This window comes from Oryza sativa, chromosome 12 (assembly GCF_034140825.1).
Source record: "Oryza sativa Japonica Group chromosome 12, ASM3414082v1".
Taxonomy (NCBI): domain Eukaryota; kingdom Viridiplantae; phylum Streptophyta; class Magnoliopsida; order Poales; family Poaceae; genus Oryza; species Oryza sativa.
In genome coordinates, this window is record NC_089046.1 from 26,765,237 (window position 1) to 26,781,297 (window position 16,061).

At 41.6% G+C, this 16,061-nt stretch overlaps 1 protein-coding gene across 1 annotated transcript; it reads left to right on the plus strand.

Annotated features, from left to right (window-relative positions):
- Positions 1-6,014: 6,014 nt before the first annotated feature.
- On the plus strand, positions 6,015-7,796 carry LOC4352785 (protein kinase PINOID-like). The gene has a single exon (NM_001423626.1). It carries the CDS (start codon positions 6,105-6,107, stop codon positions 7,557-7,559), a length of 1,455 nt encoding a protein of 484 aa, NP_001410555.1. The 5' UTR covers positions 6,015-6,104; the 3' UTR covers positions 7,560-7,796.
- Positions 7,797-16,061: the final 8,265 nt, after the last annotated feature.

A 16,061-nucleotide genomic window follows, 5' to 3' on the forward strand; every position in this document is an offset into this window, starting at 1 on the left:
TAATAATGCCCTCTAGCTAGTACTGCATCACTCTTAACATAACATAATCACGGCCATAATGTGGCCACTAATGCAACATCATCCTTCTCTGAATATTATAAGAATATTCAGTAATCTATACACATTTTTTATATTGTACTATAGTATATTTTCAGTGTACTAGTGTTCCAGCCATGCATGCAACCATTGTTTACATTTATATTTTCAAAAGAAACAGCACATTGTTATATAGGCTCATGTGAAAAATTAAACATAAATAAACAATACTATAATCCATATAGGAGTACTTGCCCTAACTAATATTAGTGTCACCCATGTGAGCATGTCAATAGCTGGCCAGGCAAGCAAGCAAGCTCGCTCTGAATGTGTCCTGAAACACCCAGATTAATTAATTAATCTAATCAAACAAAAGCACAGCAAAAGAGGAGAAAGCTCAAGCTGAGCAACACAAGATTCGTTCCTTAATTAGGGTTCCAGTTCAGCTCGAGACAATGGCGATGCTTTGCTTAGCGGCTGTAGGGTTCTTAGGTGATACGGCCTCTGCCACTGTCCCCCTCTTAATACTATTGATTTAATTTCAGCGAGCAGCGCCCTGTCTGTCTGATGACAAGTTAATCAGCTTCTTGTTTAATTAGCTTAGTTTTCTCTTGAGATTCTTCCTGGTTTCTTGGGCTTTGAAACCAAGAAATGCAGTGACGATGCATATGCACACACACTGTGATTAGTTTAATTAAGCTTGGCTTTGATCTTGCTCTCTAGAACAAGTTGACAGTGCATGTGATGCATCGATCTGCAGGTACTGGCTGTCTGTATCTAGATTCTGGAGTCTAGAACACAAATCAAGTTAACAATTGTTACTTCTAGTGTGCTACTTGTAGTTCTTGGAAGTTGAAACTTGTATCTGCAGGTTCAGAGATGTTCTTGTATAATTGTATCTTGTCCAAACTGAACATTGTGGTCCATGCTTTAACTATAGTGCTAATTAATGAAGTTTCAACGATGTTTTTGCTAGTGCTACATTAAGGGTCAGTATATGTAGAATCAGCTTCATTTTGATGATTAATTTACTGACTGAATTGGGTTTTCTCTGAACAGACTGGACTGAACTCTGCCACCGGAAGAGAAGAAAGAAAGAAGCTCTGAACTTTTGTGAACAAAACAAATGCTCTGAATATGATGGCATGATTACCTCCCTCAAGAGATTGGCAATCATGGCTACAGTTACCAGAGAGGTAGTAATTCAGTTACAGATGCTACTGTTAGCTTCTACCACATGAGCACTAATCAAAAGTGTAATAATCACTGGCCATTCATCCTACCTCAAATTCAGGTTCTTCAGTTCTTGGACATAAGAGTCATTGTATCCTCTGAACTTTCCTGCTACTAGTAATAGTACATACAGTATATGATGAAGTTTTGAATTATTAGTACTAACAATTTGTTGCTCAACAGTAATGATCATTCATCAAGCCCTAGAACACAAGGGGACACATGAGGGCCAGCATGCATAATTCTGTCCTTTGCTTGTTGATGACCTACTGACCCATGGGCCCGGCCTGCTCTGCTCAGAAAGCAAATTAAATTACTATTAGGTCCCAATAATTACCAACTGATACTCCCTGATTCACTTGCAGCTTCTTATCATCTTCAGCAGCTTTTCATTCCCTTACCTTTTATGCTGCACTAGAATTTGTCCAATGTGTTCATCTCCTCCCTGAAATTAATAAAGCAGTCAAATTGAAAGAACAGACAAAGCCAATCGATCGGTTGATCCACATGGTGATTGTGCACTATAATTGAAAATTAAGAGCTCTAATCTTTGTTTAAGAAAAGGAAACGAGCCCTAAACATATGTTTAATGTTTAAAGAAATGATCTAACTGTACCAAGCTATATTCAGTAGTAGCATAGATTAATCAGGTGAAAGATACATAGGTCGTATCTTTGGTTGCACAACAAGAATCTTCCAGAGTTAAAGAAGATGGAGAGAAAATAAAAATCCAGGTGAGTTCTTGGAGCGACTTGGGAGTACTTTTGGTTGGCATTTGGGCAGACAAATTTGCAGCAAGAGTGTTCCAACTAATGTTAGTTTAATTAGTTTAATCATCCTCTCTAGTCTACACTCTGCACTGATCACTGAAGAACAGCTATCTTTTTAAGTTAAGTGTGCAGGTAGTCCTACTTTGTCAGTTTGGCACTGCCGCTTGTTGCTGCAAAATGACAAAATGGAGCAGTAAAAAATGGCCCTAAAATTAGTACTATTTCTATTAAGAGGATAGCTGCAGATTAGTTAATCACCTGAATTTGCAGAGAACACTTTGCAAAAGGAAAAGAATTACACTGAAGAACAAATGGTACTACAGTTCTAGTATGTCTGAACTCTGAAATGCACTTCAGTTCTTGTAGCACTACTAATTTAGGCAGATATAGCATCACCTGAATTTGCAGAAAACACATTGAATAAAAAGAGAGGAGAAAACAACATGGAAGAGAAATAGTTTGTCTGAAATACACTTCAGTTGCTGCACTTACAATTATTTGTAGAAAGATCGTGGATAGAACATGCAAGGGGCCCATGCATGCTTAATTTGCTCCAGCTTTAGGACCAGTGGCGCTGATTAAGCTGTCTTAATCTTTCCGAACAGAGATTAAAGTGGGGTTGTGCTAATCGGGTAGGGAGAAATCATGAGCATCAGCAAATTAGTTAAATAATCCTGACCAAAATCATACACATCAGCAAAGCAAAGCCCTTTGATTAATTATCTGCCTTTGTATACATCATGCATGCATGGGCTAGCAAAAGCTAATTCTGACCGAAATCATTAGCTCTAATCTCTGTCATTAAGTATCCATCCATACATGCGTGCCATGTAGTACTATATCTATCAAGTAAGATTGCATATATCTGCAGAAAATCCCAAAAGTTAAGAACACAAAAGTCATGGTGATCCCGGTTTCTTCTCCGAGCATCAAGATACTAACTCTTACTTAATTACACTCTATTACTCTTACTTAATTACTCTCCAAGTTAATTACTATTCATGTCTGTCCGACAATAATTTGGTCCGGCACATGTGGCACGTGATCACAATCTTACTCTCCGTTTCTTCTTGATTATTACTATGAGAATGCTTAGAGTTTAACCTTTTGACACATAGACCTCTGAGTAAGCCTGCATATAAGCAAAAGGCTTGACTAATTAAGCCATTGCCAACTTGTGGTTTCGGTAATTGGAGTTAATTTACAGCCGGTCATGTTGACATTGTCGCCTCTACCCGACATGGTTACCAACCCACTGCATAAACTAATCACTTTGCTTACGTATCAAGCAGCCTTCGTCAACTTCTGATCATAATTAGTGGCGTCTAACCTTGACACCGGTTCATACTGTGTTCTTGAGCATCTCATGCATGCAAGAAAGTCGTCAAGATGGCAATGAAAGTTGAATCTTTTTCGTATATATAGTACTACCATATGCATTGCCAAACATGGGGAACATACTTGACTCAGTTTTTAGGGCTTGTTCGGATTATAGGATAGGAAAAACGTAGGATAGAAAAAGTATAGGAATGTAAAAGGAATCTAAGTATAAAACAGAGAAATGAAAAACAGAGAGGAATGAAAAACAAAGGAATACAAAAGTTGAGAGCATTCGAATCACAGGAAATTGATTGCTTATGATTTGCATGCAGGAAGCAAACAAAAGAGCTCAAGGTGGATGGATTTTTCCTGTACTTTTCCTGTGAAAACAGCATTAAAGGAAACTTTCCTTTAGATTTCCTACAACCAGTTTTTATGACCCGAATGATAGGAAAGGGAAAATTTTCTATGCACAGTATTCCTCCAAAAATCCTGTGAAGTTCCTCTAATCCGAATAAGCCCTCAATGTCTTATACTTGTCTGAATAGTTTCAGTTACTGCGCATGCAGCATGGTTTGATGAAAATGGCACTAAAATTGAAACATACGTACATTCGCCATTCGTCCACTTGTTAGCTTAATTAATTACCAGCCACGGTAGGAATTGAAATTCTAAAACTCAACTTTAGTTGATTTTGGTTTTTGTTCATCACAATCCACTTACCAGCATTGGCTTTTAAACTGTTAATAACAAAAATATAAAGTTTTACTCATAAATTATTTTATTTCTTTGTTCATTTTCTCATAGTTTATCGGCTGTATCTCAAACAATTAGATTTATCGTGTAGGGACCTTTGTATGGACCCTTCAGAACTGAAGGAACATCATGGGATTTTTTTTAGGAAAGAAAAAGGACTATTTTCAAAGATAACTCTACAAAACTCCTATGTTCTTTTCAAGGAAAAACTGTAGAGAAGGATCCTACAGTGTATACATATATTAATATTATATAACTACATATTTTCATACAAATTATCTAGCCATTTTGTCATCAGAGGTTGTAAACTATTTCTTGCTCTATGGAAAACCAAGCCAAGTTCTTTTCGGAATCAGTCTTTTATGAACATAAAAGAAGAATAGGTGGAAAACAAAACTCCTGTATTTCAAAGGAGTTGGCATCGTGCGTAGTGGTATGTGCGCGTGTCCCACCCATGTAATATTCCATGAACAACTCTAGAAAACACATATGAGTAAGGAAACAACATTACATGGGGTCCGAGGCCGTGCAATATTCTGTCACAGGTGAAGGCAGCACAATTGAGCAAGTTGTCGCCTGTGGTACCGAACAAGCGTCCGATCTGCATGAAAACAGTACACGCACTACACTCTTTGCAAACGATGGCTGAACATGCAAGGTTTCTTGGAAGAAATTCGGAGAAAACTTTGGTCTTGTGCGGCAATCCACAGATCTAGGATGGTGACATTGTCTCATGTAGATGATGCATCTCCATGACAAAAACAAAATGCACTAGTGTGGCTTGCACAGTAGTGGTGGACTGGTGGTAGAGTACTCATGTGACAAGGCCAAGAAATTCCACAAGAATTGAACTATTTATGTCAGATAAATTTATATCACCACAGCAACATTAATTCTTATTTATCTGGTTTGTATAGTTGAGGGGATAAAATGTCTGGTTTTCAAATTCAGGAGAGTAATTTAATTTAATTGATCACGATAGTTGAGGGGGTAATTCGTATTTTTTTCCTTAACTCAATGTTACTACTACTTTTTGAAGCATTTGTTGAAGTTTGTTCAGTGCACTCGTGCTCGTCGCGTGTTTTTGGTGGCTTATCAACAGTAACCAAGATTTGAATTTTGAAAAGTAGAATTGATTCAGGAGCTTTTTTTATCGTAGTCTATTATCTAGCCTTGGCTTTTGAATGCTTGTAAACTTCGACAATGGATTAAAAACTTTTGAAGCACAAATTATATAAAACTGATAATAAATTTTAAAAAAACGAATGATGTAATAAATTTTTTTTTTGTTACAATGGATGTTTTTCTTCAGATTGTTAGCCGTGAGCCCGTGACTCAACTTATATCGAAGCATATGTCAGGTGAGACCAAAGGATAGGTCAGATTTGATCAAACTAAGCAAATATGTTCGAACGGATCTGAACGTGAACCCCATCAAACTATTGAAATTCATAAATTCAGCTCGAATTTATCGAATTTTCAATTATACTATCGATTTAAACTAAGTAATGGGAATTGATGGGTAGAAGCACGAGACAACATTGGAGTAGAGGAGAAAAGAGACCGTAGCGTCCAACAGGGCACTTTTGCCTCCAGTGAGCAGCAGTAAAACCCAAAAGTTACTGTCCTCTCTTTTTTCACCCTGATGTCACAGCCACAGCAGCAGTAGTACAAAAGTTGCAGTAAAAAAAAAAGTCTACGGCGCCGTAGAATGACGGATCTACCCCTACCCAACCAGGAGACAAGCTCACGAGCCTATGCGGATCCCGCACACGCCTCCTCCCCCCGCCACACACTATTTACGATTCTGCCACTCATCCCCGCCACGTGGCACCGCCACGTGTCAGATGACGTGGCCTCTCCCCGCCGGTATAAATCGCCCGGGAAACCGCTCCTGCCACTTCACCACCGCACAGCGAGCTCGCCGCGGAGAGCTTTCGCCGGAGAGGTAGACGACGACGGCGACGACAGTGTCACGTGCTCACGTTCATGGTGGCGGCGGTGCGCGCGCCGGTGAAGCCGGAGATGGTGGAGCTCTCGCCGGCGGCGATGGAGAGGTACTCCTCCGACGCCGACACGACGGCGCCGAACTCGAGCCTTAGCTCGGCGGCGAGCAGCACGGGGAGCCTCGCGCGGTGCTCGAGCCTGTCGCGCCTGTCGTTCGACTGCTCGCCGTCGGCCGCCGTGGCGGCGGCGGCGACGTCGTGCTCGCCGCCGCGGGCGTCGGTGCTGTTGCGGCCGCACAGGTCCGGCGACGTCGCGTGGGCGGCCATCCGCGCGGCTTCGACGACCTCCGCGGCGCCGCTAGGCCCGCGGGACTTCAAGCTCGTGCGGCGCATCGGCGGCGGCGACATCGGGACGGTGTACCTGTGCCGCCTCCGGAGCTCGCCGGAGAGGGAGAGCCCGTGCATGTACGCGATGAAGGTGGTGGACCGGAGGGCGGTGGCGAGGAAGCAGAAGCTGGGGCGCGCGGCGGCGGAGAAGCGGATCCTGCGGCAGCTGGACCACCCCTTCCTCCCCACCCTCTTCGCCGACTTCGACGCCACGCCGCACTTCTCCTGCGCCGTCATGGAGTTCTGCCCCGGCGGCGACCTCCACTCCCTCCGCCACCGCATGCCGTCCCGCCGCTTCCCGCTCCCCTCCGCCCGCTTCTACGCCGCCGAGGTGCTCCTCGCCATCGAGTACCTCCACATGATGGGCATCGTCTACCGCGACCTCAAGCCCGAGAACGTCCTCATCCGCGCCGACGGCCACATCATGCTCACCGACTTCGACCTCTCGCTGCAGTCCACCACCTCGCCGTCTCTCGACGGCGACACCGACACCGACGACGAGGCCAGCGGTGGCGCGTCCTGCTTCCCGGACCACCTCCTCCGGTTCAAGCGGCGGCGGAACGCCGTGGCGGCGCCGCGTCCGCGGTTCGTGGCGGAGCCGGTGGATGCGAGGTCGTGCTCGTTCGTGGGGACGCACGAGTACGTGGCCCCCGAGGTGGCGAGCGGCGGCGCGCATGGCGCGGCCGTGGACTGGTGGGCGTACGGGGTGTTCCTCTACGAGCTCATCTACGGCCGTACGCCGTTCGCCGGCGCTACAAACGAGGCGACGCTCCGCAACATCGTCCGCCGCCCGCTCGCCTTCCCCTCCGGCTCCGGCTCGTGCGGTCCCGCCGACGCCGACGCGCGCGACCTCATCGCCCGCCTCCTCGCCAAGGACCCCGCCGCCCGCCTCGGCTCCCGCCGCGGCGCCGCCGACGTCAAGTCCCACCCCTTCTTCAAGTCCCTCAACCTCGCCCTCCTCCGTTCGTCGCGCCCGCCCGTCGTCCCCGGCGCCGGCGCCGGCGCCGCGCCGCTACACCGGTCGCAGTCGTGCAAGGCGGCGCCGACAACGCCGCCGCCGCCGACGACGACGAAGCCGGCGAACGCCACCGCGCGGTTCGACCTCTTCTGAGCATATTGACCGTTGCTGTCTGCTACTACCTACCCGCGTCGTCGCCGACATCGCCGGCGGGAGACACGCTCCGGCCACCGTGACATTAATTTCTCGTTGACCCTTAGCTACCGCGTTGAATGTACACACTGTTAATTAATTACTACTCCTAGTTAATCACTGCTAATCACCTTGCTGTTAGTACTACTAAACTAATATAATCTAGTGGCTTAATTAATCAGCTTGCTTTGAGTGATATGATCACTGGTGATGATTGCAACTGTTTCTGAATCAACTGAGCATCCATTTTCTACCACTTCTTCGGTCCTAAATACTACGAATCTGGATACGATGTTTATTTAAATTTATAATATTATATATTCTATTCAACTAAAATTTTTTATATTTTTAATTGAAGGGAGTAACAAACATAGGAGTAAATAGAAGTAATTAAATAATTATGGGGGTGGGTAATGTTGGTCGGGTGGTAATTAAGCAGGGGATCACATGGATGCTGGAATTGGGTGGGATGCAGGTTAGCGCGGTTCATGGATTAGGGGGTTATGGTTGGTGATTACATTAATGGTCGGAGTTGACCTGTCTCGTCTCCTTGTCTGCTCTGCTCTCATCTTCTCGTCTTCTTTTCTTCCAAATAGTGGAGTGGTTTTGGTTGCTGGGAAGAGAGGTGACATTCCAGCCAGGTTGATGTCCATTTTAATATTTATTTTTGGATGCATTGCATTTTGCAAACAATAGCGTAGGGTGAGGATAAAAACGGTCGGAAGAGATGTATGGTACTAGTATTTCTTTTATATTTCTTATCACAGAAATGTAGAAATGTTTTTGGTATGGTAGGATATTTTTTTATAATTTTTGAATTTAACTATTTAGTGGTGGCATTGATACGACGCTGACATGACAGAAATTAAGATAAACTGAATTTTATATACAGCTAGGAACGAAAAGGGCAGAAACGATATACTAGTAAATTTTGTTCTACTTTAGGGGGGAAACGGATCGATACAATCGGGAAATTGATTAAAAATGTTTAAAAGTTCTTTGAAAAAAAAAACTCCAACGTTGTTATTCTTTACACAAACCTGCATCGTTTATGAGATTTTGAAGCACACCCCGTAATAATCCATTAGCAAGTTAAGTAGTATAACCGCTGAACACATGTGTATAATGTTTCATTTGGAAAATATCTGACACGTGTATATCTGCTACGAACATTTATGTTGTGTTCTTTATTCCTTCTGAACTCATACACCCTCGTTTTCTGAATCACTAAACGGTATATATATTTTTAAAAATATTTAGAGTTTGCTTTATAAATTATATTAATATATTTTTCTAGTTTTTTAATCTAACATTTAACTAAGAATATGCTAATCCCTCCTTCCAAACTCAATCTTACTCTCTCTGTAGTTGTCCCATAAAAAATTAACCTAATACCAGATGTTATACATCTTACTACTATGAATTTGGATATACATATGTTCAGATTCCAGATTCGTAGTATTAGAATATATTCTATTCGGTTTTAAATTTATTTTCCATGGGACAGGGAGTATTTGTTTACACTTGATGCACGGAAGACGTGCAGTATATAAAAGTACTGCTTGAACTCTCAATAGAGTATGCCCTTTTATAATTTCGAACATTTCAATGTAGGGTATGCCCTTTTAAAAGCAGAACCGCAAAATTAAGATTCAAAACATCTCCTTGCATTGCATGGCATTGCATTGCTGGGACACGAAATCATGATGATGAAGGTGTCGAGCTTTGGTGTTTGACCAGGAGGTCCCACAAGGCAGGCAGAGATCGATCGAGACGGTGGCTGCCATGGGTTGGGCCATGCACGCGTGCTGCTGTTTCTTTGTTCGTTCGTTGTCGTTGCTCTCCATCACCTTCCTTCTCGTAGATTAGATTGGTAGCTAGCCTTGCTATGGATCGGGGATCATGGCTGGAGGAGCATGCAAACTCACGGGATCGCCAGCTACTCTAGCTTTAACTTGGACCAGCCAGTGTCTTTCAAGTTTAATTGTTTAGTTGACCCCAGAGTTTACATTACCGGTTGACCACTAAATTTCGAGTCCTATCATTATCACGGTTTTCGATAAATTTTGACTTAATTTTGATCAAATCTATTGTTTAACCTTCGAAATTCCAATCGAAACTTAATCCCAAGCCGTGTCAAAACATTGAAATTTCACGAAATTCGACCAGTTTTTATCGAAATTGTGAACCCTGTTGACCCAATGACAAAGCTAGAATTTTTTTTGGGCCGAACAAACTTCAATATAATTAGTAGTATTTGTTATAGAAATTTTATCACCAATTCATAAATGTCGAGCTCGGGTGGTGGCTCCGCTACTAAGCTGACCTTAAACTTTGCAATTTGAGAAGATATACTACAATACGTACACCATGTGTGTACGAAACCTGGTTTATTTTTCCTATATACCTATACAATTCATCCCCGCTAACTCTAATTCTCTCATCTCACAGCTTGCCACGTCACTCTAAATTAGTCTGACCATTAGATTTGCAATGGATGTCTTAGATTTTCACTGATTAGGATCTGCAGCAAAAACATCTAGCTCTACTTGAGTACCTCCACGTCTCCCAAGCGCTTTATCTTTCGAAACTGCCAATTTTATTACCCACTATGATTACTTCTTAATGTCTGATGTGTTCACAGAATCAACTGGTAGCATTTGTTTCCTCTTTTCTTGCTTTTCCTTTGCCTCTTCCGATCGTTCTCCTTTCTACTCCTAATCTTGGTTTCCTTCGGGATATGTTTCCCCTCGCTAACACTCTTCAGATGAATGCAGAAATCTTCTCGATTCAAGATTGAATGGTGAACTCTCGAGCATGAGAAAAAAGCCCATAAAGGATAGTTCTACTAATCTCTTTGTTTATTAATTTTGCATTGTTTTAGACATGGTAAGCGTAATATAGGTCTATCCATGTTCTCATTTTCTTCAAGTCCTATTTGATAAAATAGACATACTTTATCATCTTACCTGTTTTAGAAGAGCTCTTCAAACAAACCGAAAAGAGAAAATCCCTTGTGTGCCCATGAAAACTCATCCAATCCCTTAGATGCCCTCGAATTTTACTCGATCTCCTCTGTACCCCTCAAATTTCGCTTTGATCCCTTCCATGCCCCTCCCGTTAGGTTTCCTTCATTTGGCAGTTAAGTGTGGTTCCAAATGTCCAAAATACCCTTCTGCAATAGGGTGAGCAATGTGTATCTTCCGTATGAGCGACAGCTAGATTGAAAAAAATAAAACAAATGGTGACTGAACAATGTGTATTTTGAGGCTAAATGAGTGTATAACAAATTTATTGTGGTACTGAAAAATGTAATATATCTTTTTGTTTAGGAAAAATAATAGGATGAGGAAAAGCAACATGCATGAGTTTCCTCTATAGAAGAAATTGGATCCTCTGTACAAGAAAATGATTCTAATACAATAAGAGCATCAATAGCTTCATACATAACTATAGAAACATACAAAAAATCCTTTCCATACATAACAGTTCATATCATGCACACACAATTCCATTTCCATACCCAGTAGTGCAGGAACCAAACCAACTTTTCATTCCATACATCAGGAGCACAATGGCATAAGGTCCATAATAGTATGTCCATAACAGGGACATTTTATGAGAAAGCAATCCTTACAATAGCGAAATGAGATATCAACTATGACTAGAGCACTTTGCAGGGCATCACAACAACAAAACCCAGCAGCCTCCACAAGAGAAATGGCAGTACCAAAATAAAACCTAATCAGTAAGCCATATATATGATTTAGTCCATAAGCTTTCTTTTGCTCCTAGTGCCCATTGCAGGACTCTTATTTTTGCTCCTTGTGCACATAGCTGGGCTATCAGGAGTACCAGAACGTGATGGCTTTCCCTTTGTTTTGCTCTTCGCCTTTTTTGGTGCAACGGTAGGTGTTTTATCTCCAATACATGGCAAGGCTACAACATGTTAGATGGCTCAGGTTGATTAGAGCCAGTAAGTGATCTTGATCTAGAAAAGAGAGTTGAGAATAAATTGTATAGAACAACATAATGCCAGCAAATTGACATAATTGATCTATGTCTCTTGATCTAATTACTTACCTAATTGATATACTTGAACATGAGCTATTGTTCCATGTACTATTGTCCTCAGTGAAATGAAAGTTTTGACTGTGGAAAATAAATTGTTATATACCTAACTGATCTAAATCCATGTAGAATGAAATAAAGAAATTTGCCTAACCTAGGAGAGTATGCCATTATTGGTGTAACTATTGGAGCAGCCATGATAATTAAAAAAAAGGGCTCGCTAAAGCACTAAATCATTCGATAGTTTAACACATTAGGGGAAAAAACGCTGCTCTTGTCGTCTCGGCTGTTGTTAGCTTCAGCTACTGGCTGTAGCGCTGCTCTTGCCAAGGCAATGCGAGTGACCAAAATTTGTCGATGCTAGAAACAGCACAAGCTTGCAACAAACAGCGCGGGGAATGCATGGGAAATTCCAAATAGAGGTTGGACAATGTCGCTGAACTCCTAGTAATAAAGTGCCCTAGGCCTAGGCAGTGTTGTTGGTCTCCAAGCGCTTGCAAGGAAGCTCCAGGAGAGGCAGATCATTGGGATACTCACGCGTCGATTAGGTATGGTAGATCCACCCCCAATAAGAAGTGCAACAAACCAACAGGAAAAGAAGATGATTAACTTACCGGCTAGATGATCCCCAACTGATAAGATCCCCAACTTCCTTTGGGGTTTCTCCTCCTGCTCCAGGGAGGGCGGTGGCCGGCGGCCCGTGTGGCGGGAAGAAGACAGCTGGACGACGACGTGCGCGGCGGGGAGGGCGGCGCGCGCGGTGGGAGGGCGACGCCCGCGCGGCAGGAAGAAGACGGCTGGACGACGACGCGCGTAGCGGGAGGGCGGCGGGACAGCTGGACGACGACGCGCGCGGCGGGAGGGCGACGCCCGCGTGGCAGGAAGAAGACGGCTGGACGACGACGCGTGAGGCGGGAGGGTGGCGTGTGCGGCCGGAGGGGTACGGAACAGCAGCGCTAGCTACTGCAAGCCGGCGGCGCGGGAGGCCGCTCGAGTCGAGTGGATAAGAGGTAGGTTGACCAAAAAGGGGATAAGACTTAGGGTTGGAGGGGCATTTTGGCATTTTTTAAAAATACTGACAATACTACACACGGTTTGATTACCATTTCTAACGGAAACCTAACAGGAGGGGCATGGAAGGGATGAAAGCGAAATTTGAGGGGTACAGAGGAGATTGAGTAAAATTCGAGGGCATGGAAGGGATTGGATGAGTTTTCATGGGTATACAAGGGATTTTCTCAAGGAAAAAAGACTACTAAAGGTAACTCCTTGCCTGGCTTCATGAAATTTCTGCTTTCCCTAGAATCTCACTTTGGGATAATTACGTCTACGCATCAACATGTAAATCAGGCCATTAGTATTAAATTACATTCATATATGTGCCACGTGTTGCTATATTATTTCTTAAATGTATCGTCTGATTCCATAGATTCTGTTAACACTGACACTTCGATGCAAATGATAGTACAAAGTGACCGTTATTTTGCGTGCTTTTGCTATATAACACATTCTCTTCGGATGAATATGTGTTAGGCTTTGTCTAATATTTTTAGATAATGCTATAGGCAAATCATCGAACTGAGAGATACAAGCACCATATTTAATCTTGAGTCAATATATGTTTAATGTTTAGAACAGAGCATGAGAGCATCAACTATTTGGATATTCATGCAGCACATTCACAACAAACTAGCATCTACGTCAAAGAGCAATTGCCAGACCGTACTTTTTTTTTTAATATACGACGCTGTTGACTTTTTAAATATGTTTGGTTATTTGTTTTATTAAAAAATTACGTAGTTATCATTTATTTTTTATGGCTTGATTTATCATTAAATGTTTTGTAAGCATGACTTATATTTTAATATGTTTGCACAAACAAATTGAATAAAATGAGTAGTGAAACGCATATAAAAAGTCAAATGTGTCATATATTTAAAAACATATATAGTTATTTTTAGCACATTAGTATTTTTCTTCTGTAATTTAGTTAATAAGCCATCTTACATTTTCATAAGTTCCCGCTGCAACGCGCGGGGTATTTTTCTAGTTTTAATATGGAAGGAGTACCACATATTATATTTAGACTACTAATTTTGTTTATAACATGATATCAACAACTAGTACTATGAAATTAACATAGTGTGATATTAATTTCTTTCAAACACGGATATAATGATATAGCTAGGAGTAATATGCATGCAGGGGGTGAAAACGGTTGGAATCGGTTGCATCTCTTTGAAAATAACACTCGATCAGTCATTGATCATTGGCCATATTTATCATTTAAACTATTCAGTGTTGATATTAATACGACGTAGAAAGAAATTAGAATAAATGGAATTTATGTATAGCCAAAATCGATAACTTAATAACCATGCTATAAATTTAATTATTTGGGTGGCAGTAAATTATGGTGGCAGCTATAACCTGGCATGCTGCTAGGTGTGAAAATGGTCACGAAAATTCCGGATCGAGTGAGTATCATTTTCGTATAAAGGGTAACGTTTTCCAACAGTTACCATTTTAGCTATATATAATTTTTTTTATTTCGTTTTCTCAAAAAAATCACATCGAATCTTTAACACATGCATAGAGCATTAAATATAAATAAAAACAAAAACTAATTGCACAGTTTGTATGGAAATCACGAGACGAATCCTTTGAGCCTAATTAGTCCATGATTAGCTATAAGTGCTGCAGTAACCCACATGTGCTAATGACGGCTTAATTAGGCTTAAAAGATTCGTCTCGCAGTTTCTAGATTAGTTATGAAATTAGTTTTTTCATTCGTGTCCGAAAACCCCTTTCGATATCCGGTCAAATATCCGATGTATAACACAATTTTTTTTTCGCGAACCAAACACACCCAAAGGCACATATGGTATACAGTACCCAGGCCCTGCAGGCTGCAAGTAGAGACAACAGTTTACTCGTACTCCCTCCGGGAAAAAAGACAAATCCTGGGTTTCCGTGTCTAACGTTTGACCGTCCGTCTTATTTAAAAAATTATAAAAAAAAATAAAAAGACAAGTCATGCATAAAGTATTAATCATGTTTTATCATCTAACAATAATAAAAATACTAATTATAAAAAAATTTCATATAAGACACACAGCTAAACATTGGACACGGAAATCAGGGTTTGTTTTTTTACGGTGGGACCTCTGTGGATCGGCACCGTCGATTCTGGATCCAACGGGCCTGCAGTCAGCAATGGCGTCATCACAGGCGCGGTACGTGGAGATCGAGGTGAAAAGGGTTGACGTTGATCTGACCGTCGGGCAGGCAGGGGTAGGCATACACGGCAAGTCAGCGTCTGTCTCAATCCCTCAAAGCTGACACTCGCCGGCCGGCGTTTGCACTGGAACCCAAATTTCCCAATGGAAACTGCATCTCTGCGTGCATTCGATCACCTCAACTCACCATCAGTATCTTTCCAATTAAGGCTCTCATCGGATGGCCTATTCAGAAAAAAATAATTAAAATTTAAATTTTTAAATTTAATTTTGATATTAATTTTGAGATATTTTCAATGTAGTTTCTTTTTCAGCATTGGCTTTTAAATCACCAAGAATATATATATAAAAGTTTTACCTATAAATTTATTTTTATTCTCTAATAAACCGTTTTGGCTTATTAGAAAAAAGACAAACGATGGGGCCCTAAGGCTGTGTTTAGATTGGCCCAAAGTTTGGAATTTGGTTGGTTGAAATTGGAGACGATATGACTGAAAAGTTGTGTGTGTATGAAAGGTTTGATGTGATGGAAAGTTGGAAGTTTGGAAAAAAACTTTGGAACTAAAAGCCCGTTTAGTTCCCCAAAATATTTTCCAAAAACATCACATTGAATCTTTAGACACATGCATGAAGCATTAAATATAGATAAAAAGAAAAACTAATTGCACAGTTATGGGGGAAATCGCGAGACGAATCTTTTAAGCCTAATTAGTCCGTGATTAGCCATAAGTGCTACAGTACAGCACATGTGCTAATGACGGCTTAATTAATCTTAAAAGATTCGTCTCGCGGTTTCCAGGCGAGTTCTGAAATTAGTTTTTTCATTCGTGTCCAAAAACTCCTTCCGACATCCGGGCACATGTGCTAATGACGGCTTAATTAATCTTAAAAGATTCGTCTCGCGGTTTCCAGGCGAGTTCTGAAATTAGTTTTTTCATTCGTGTCCAAAAACTCCTTCCGACATCCGGTCAAACGTTCGATGTGACACCCAAAAATTTCCTTTTCCCCAACTAAACACACCCTAAACACACCCTAGATAAAATATAGAAAAATTACTTTAAAAAAATCATATTATTATACTATCTTTTAAGTAACTTTAAACTAATACATAATTGCCTACTTAATTAATCATACGCTAATAAGGTATTTAAAA

Excerpts from the sequence above, each read along its gene's own strand:
- LOC4352785 (NM_001423626.1), top strand. The coding sequence starts at position 6,105 with ATGGTGGCGGCGGTGCGCGCGCCGGTGAAGCCGGAGATGGTGGAGCTC.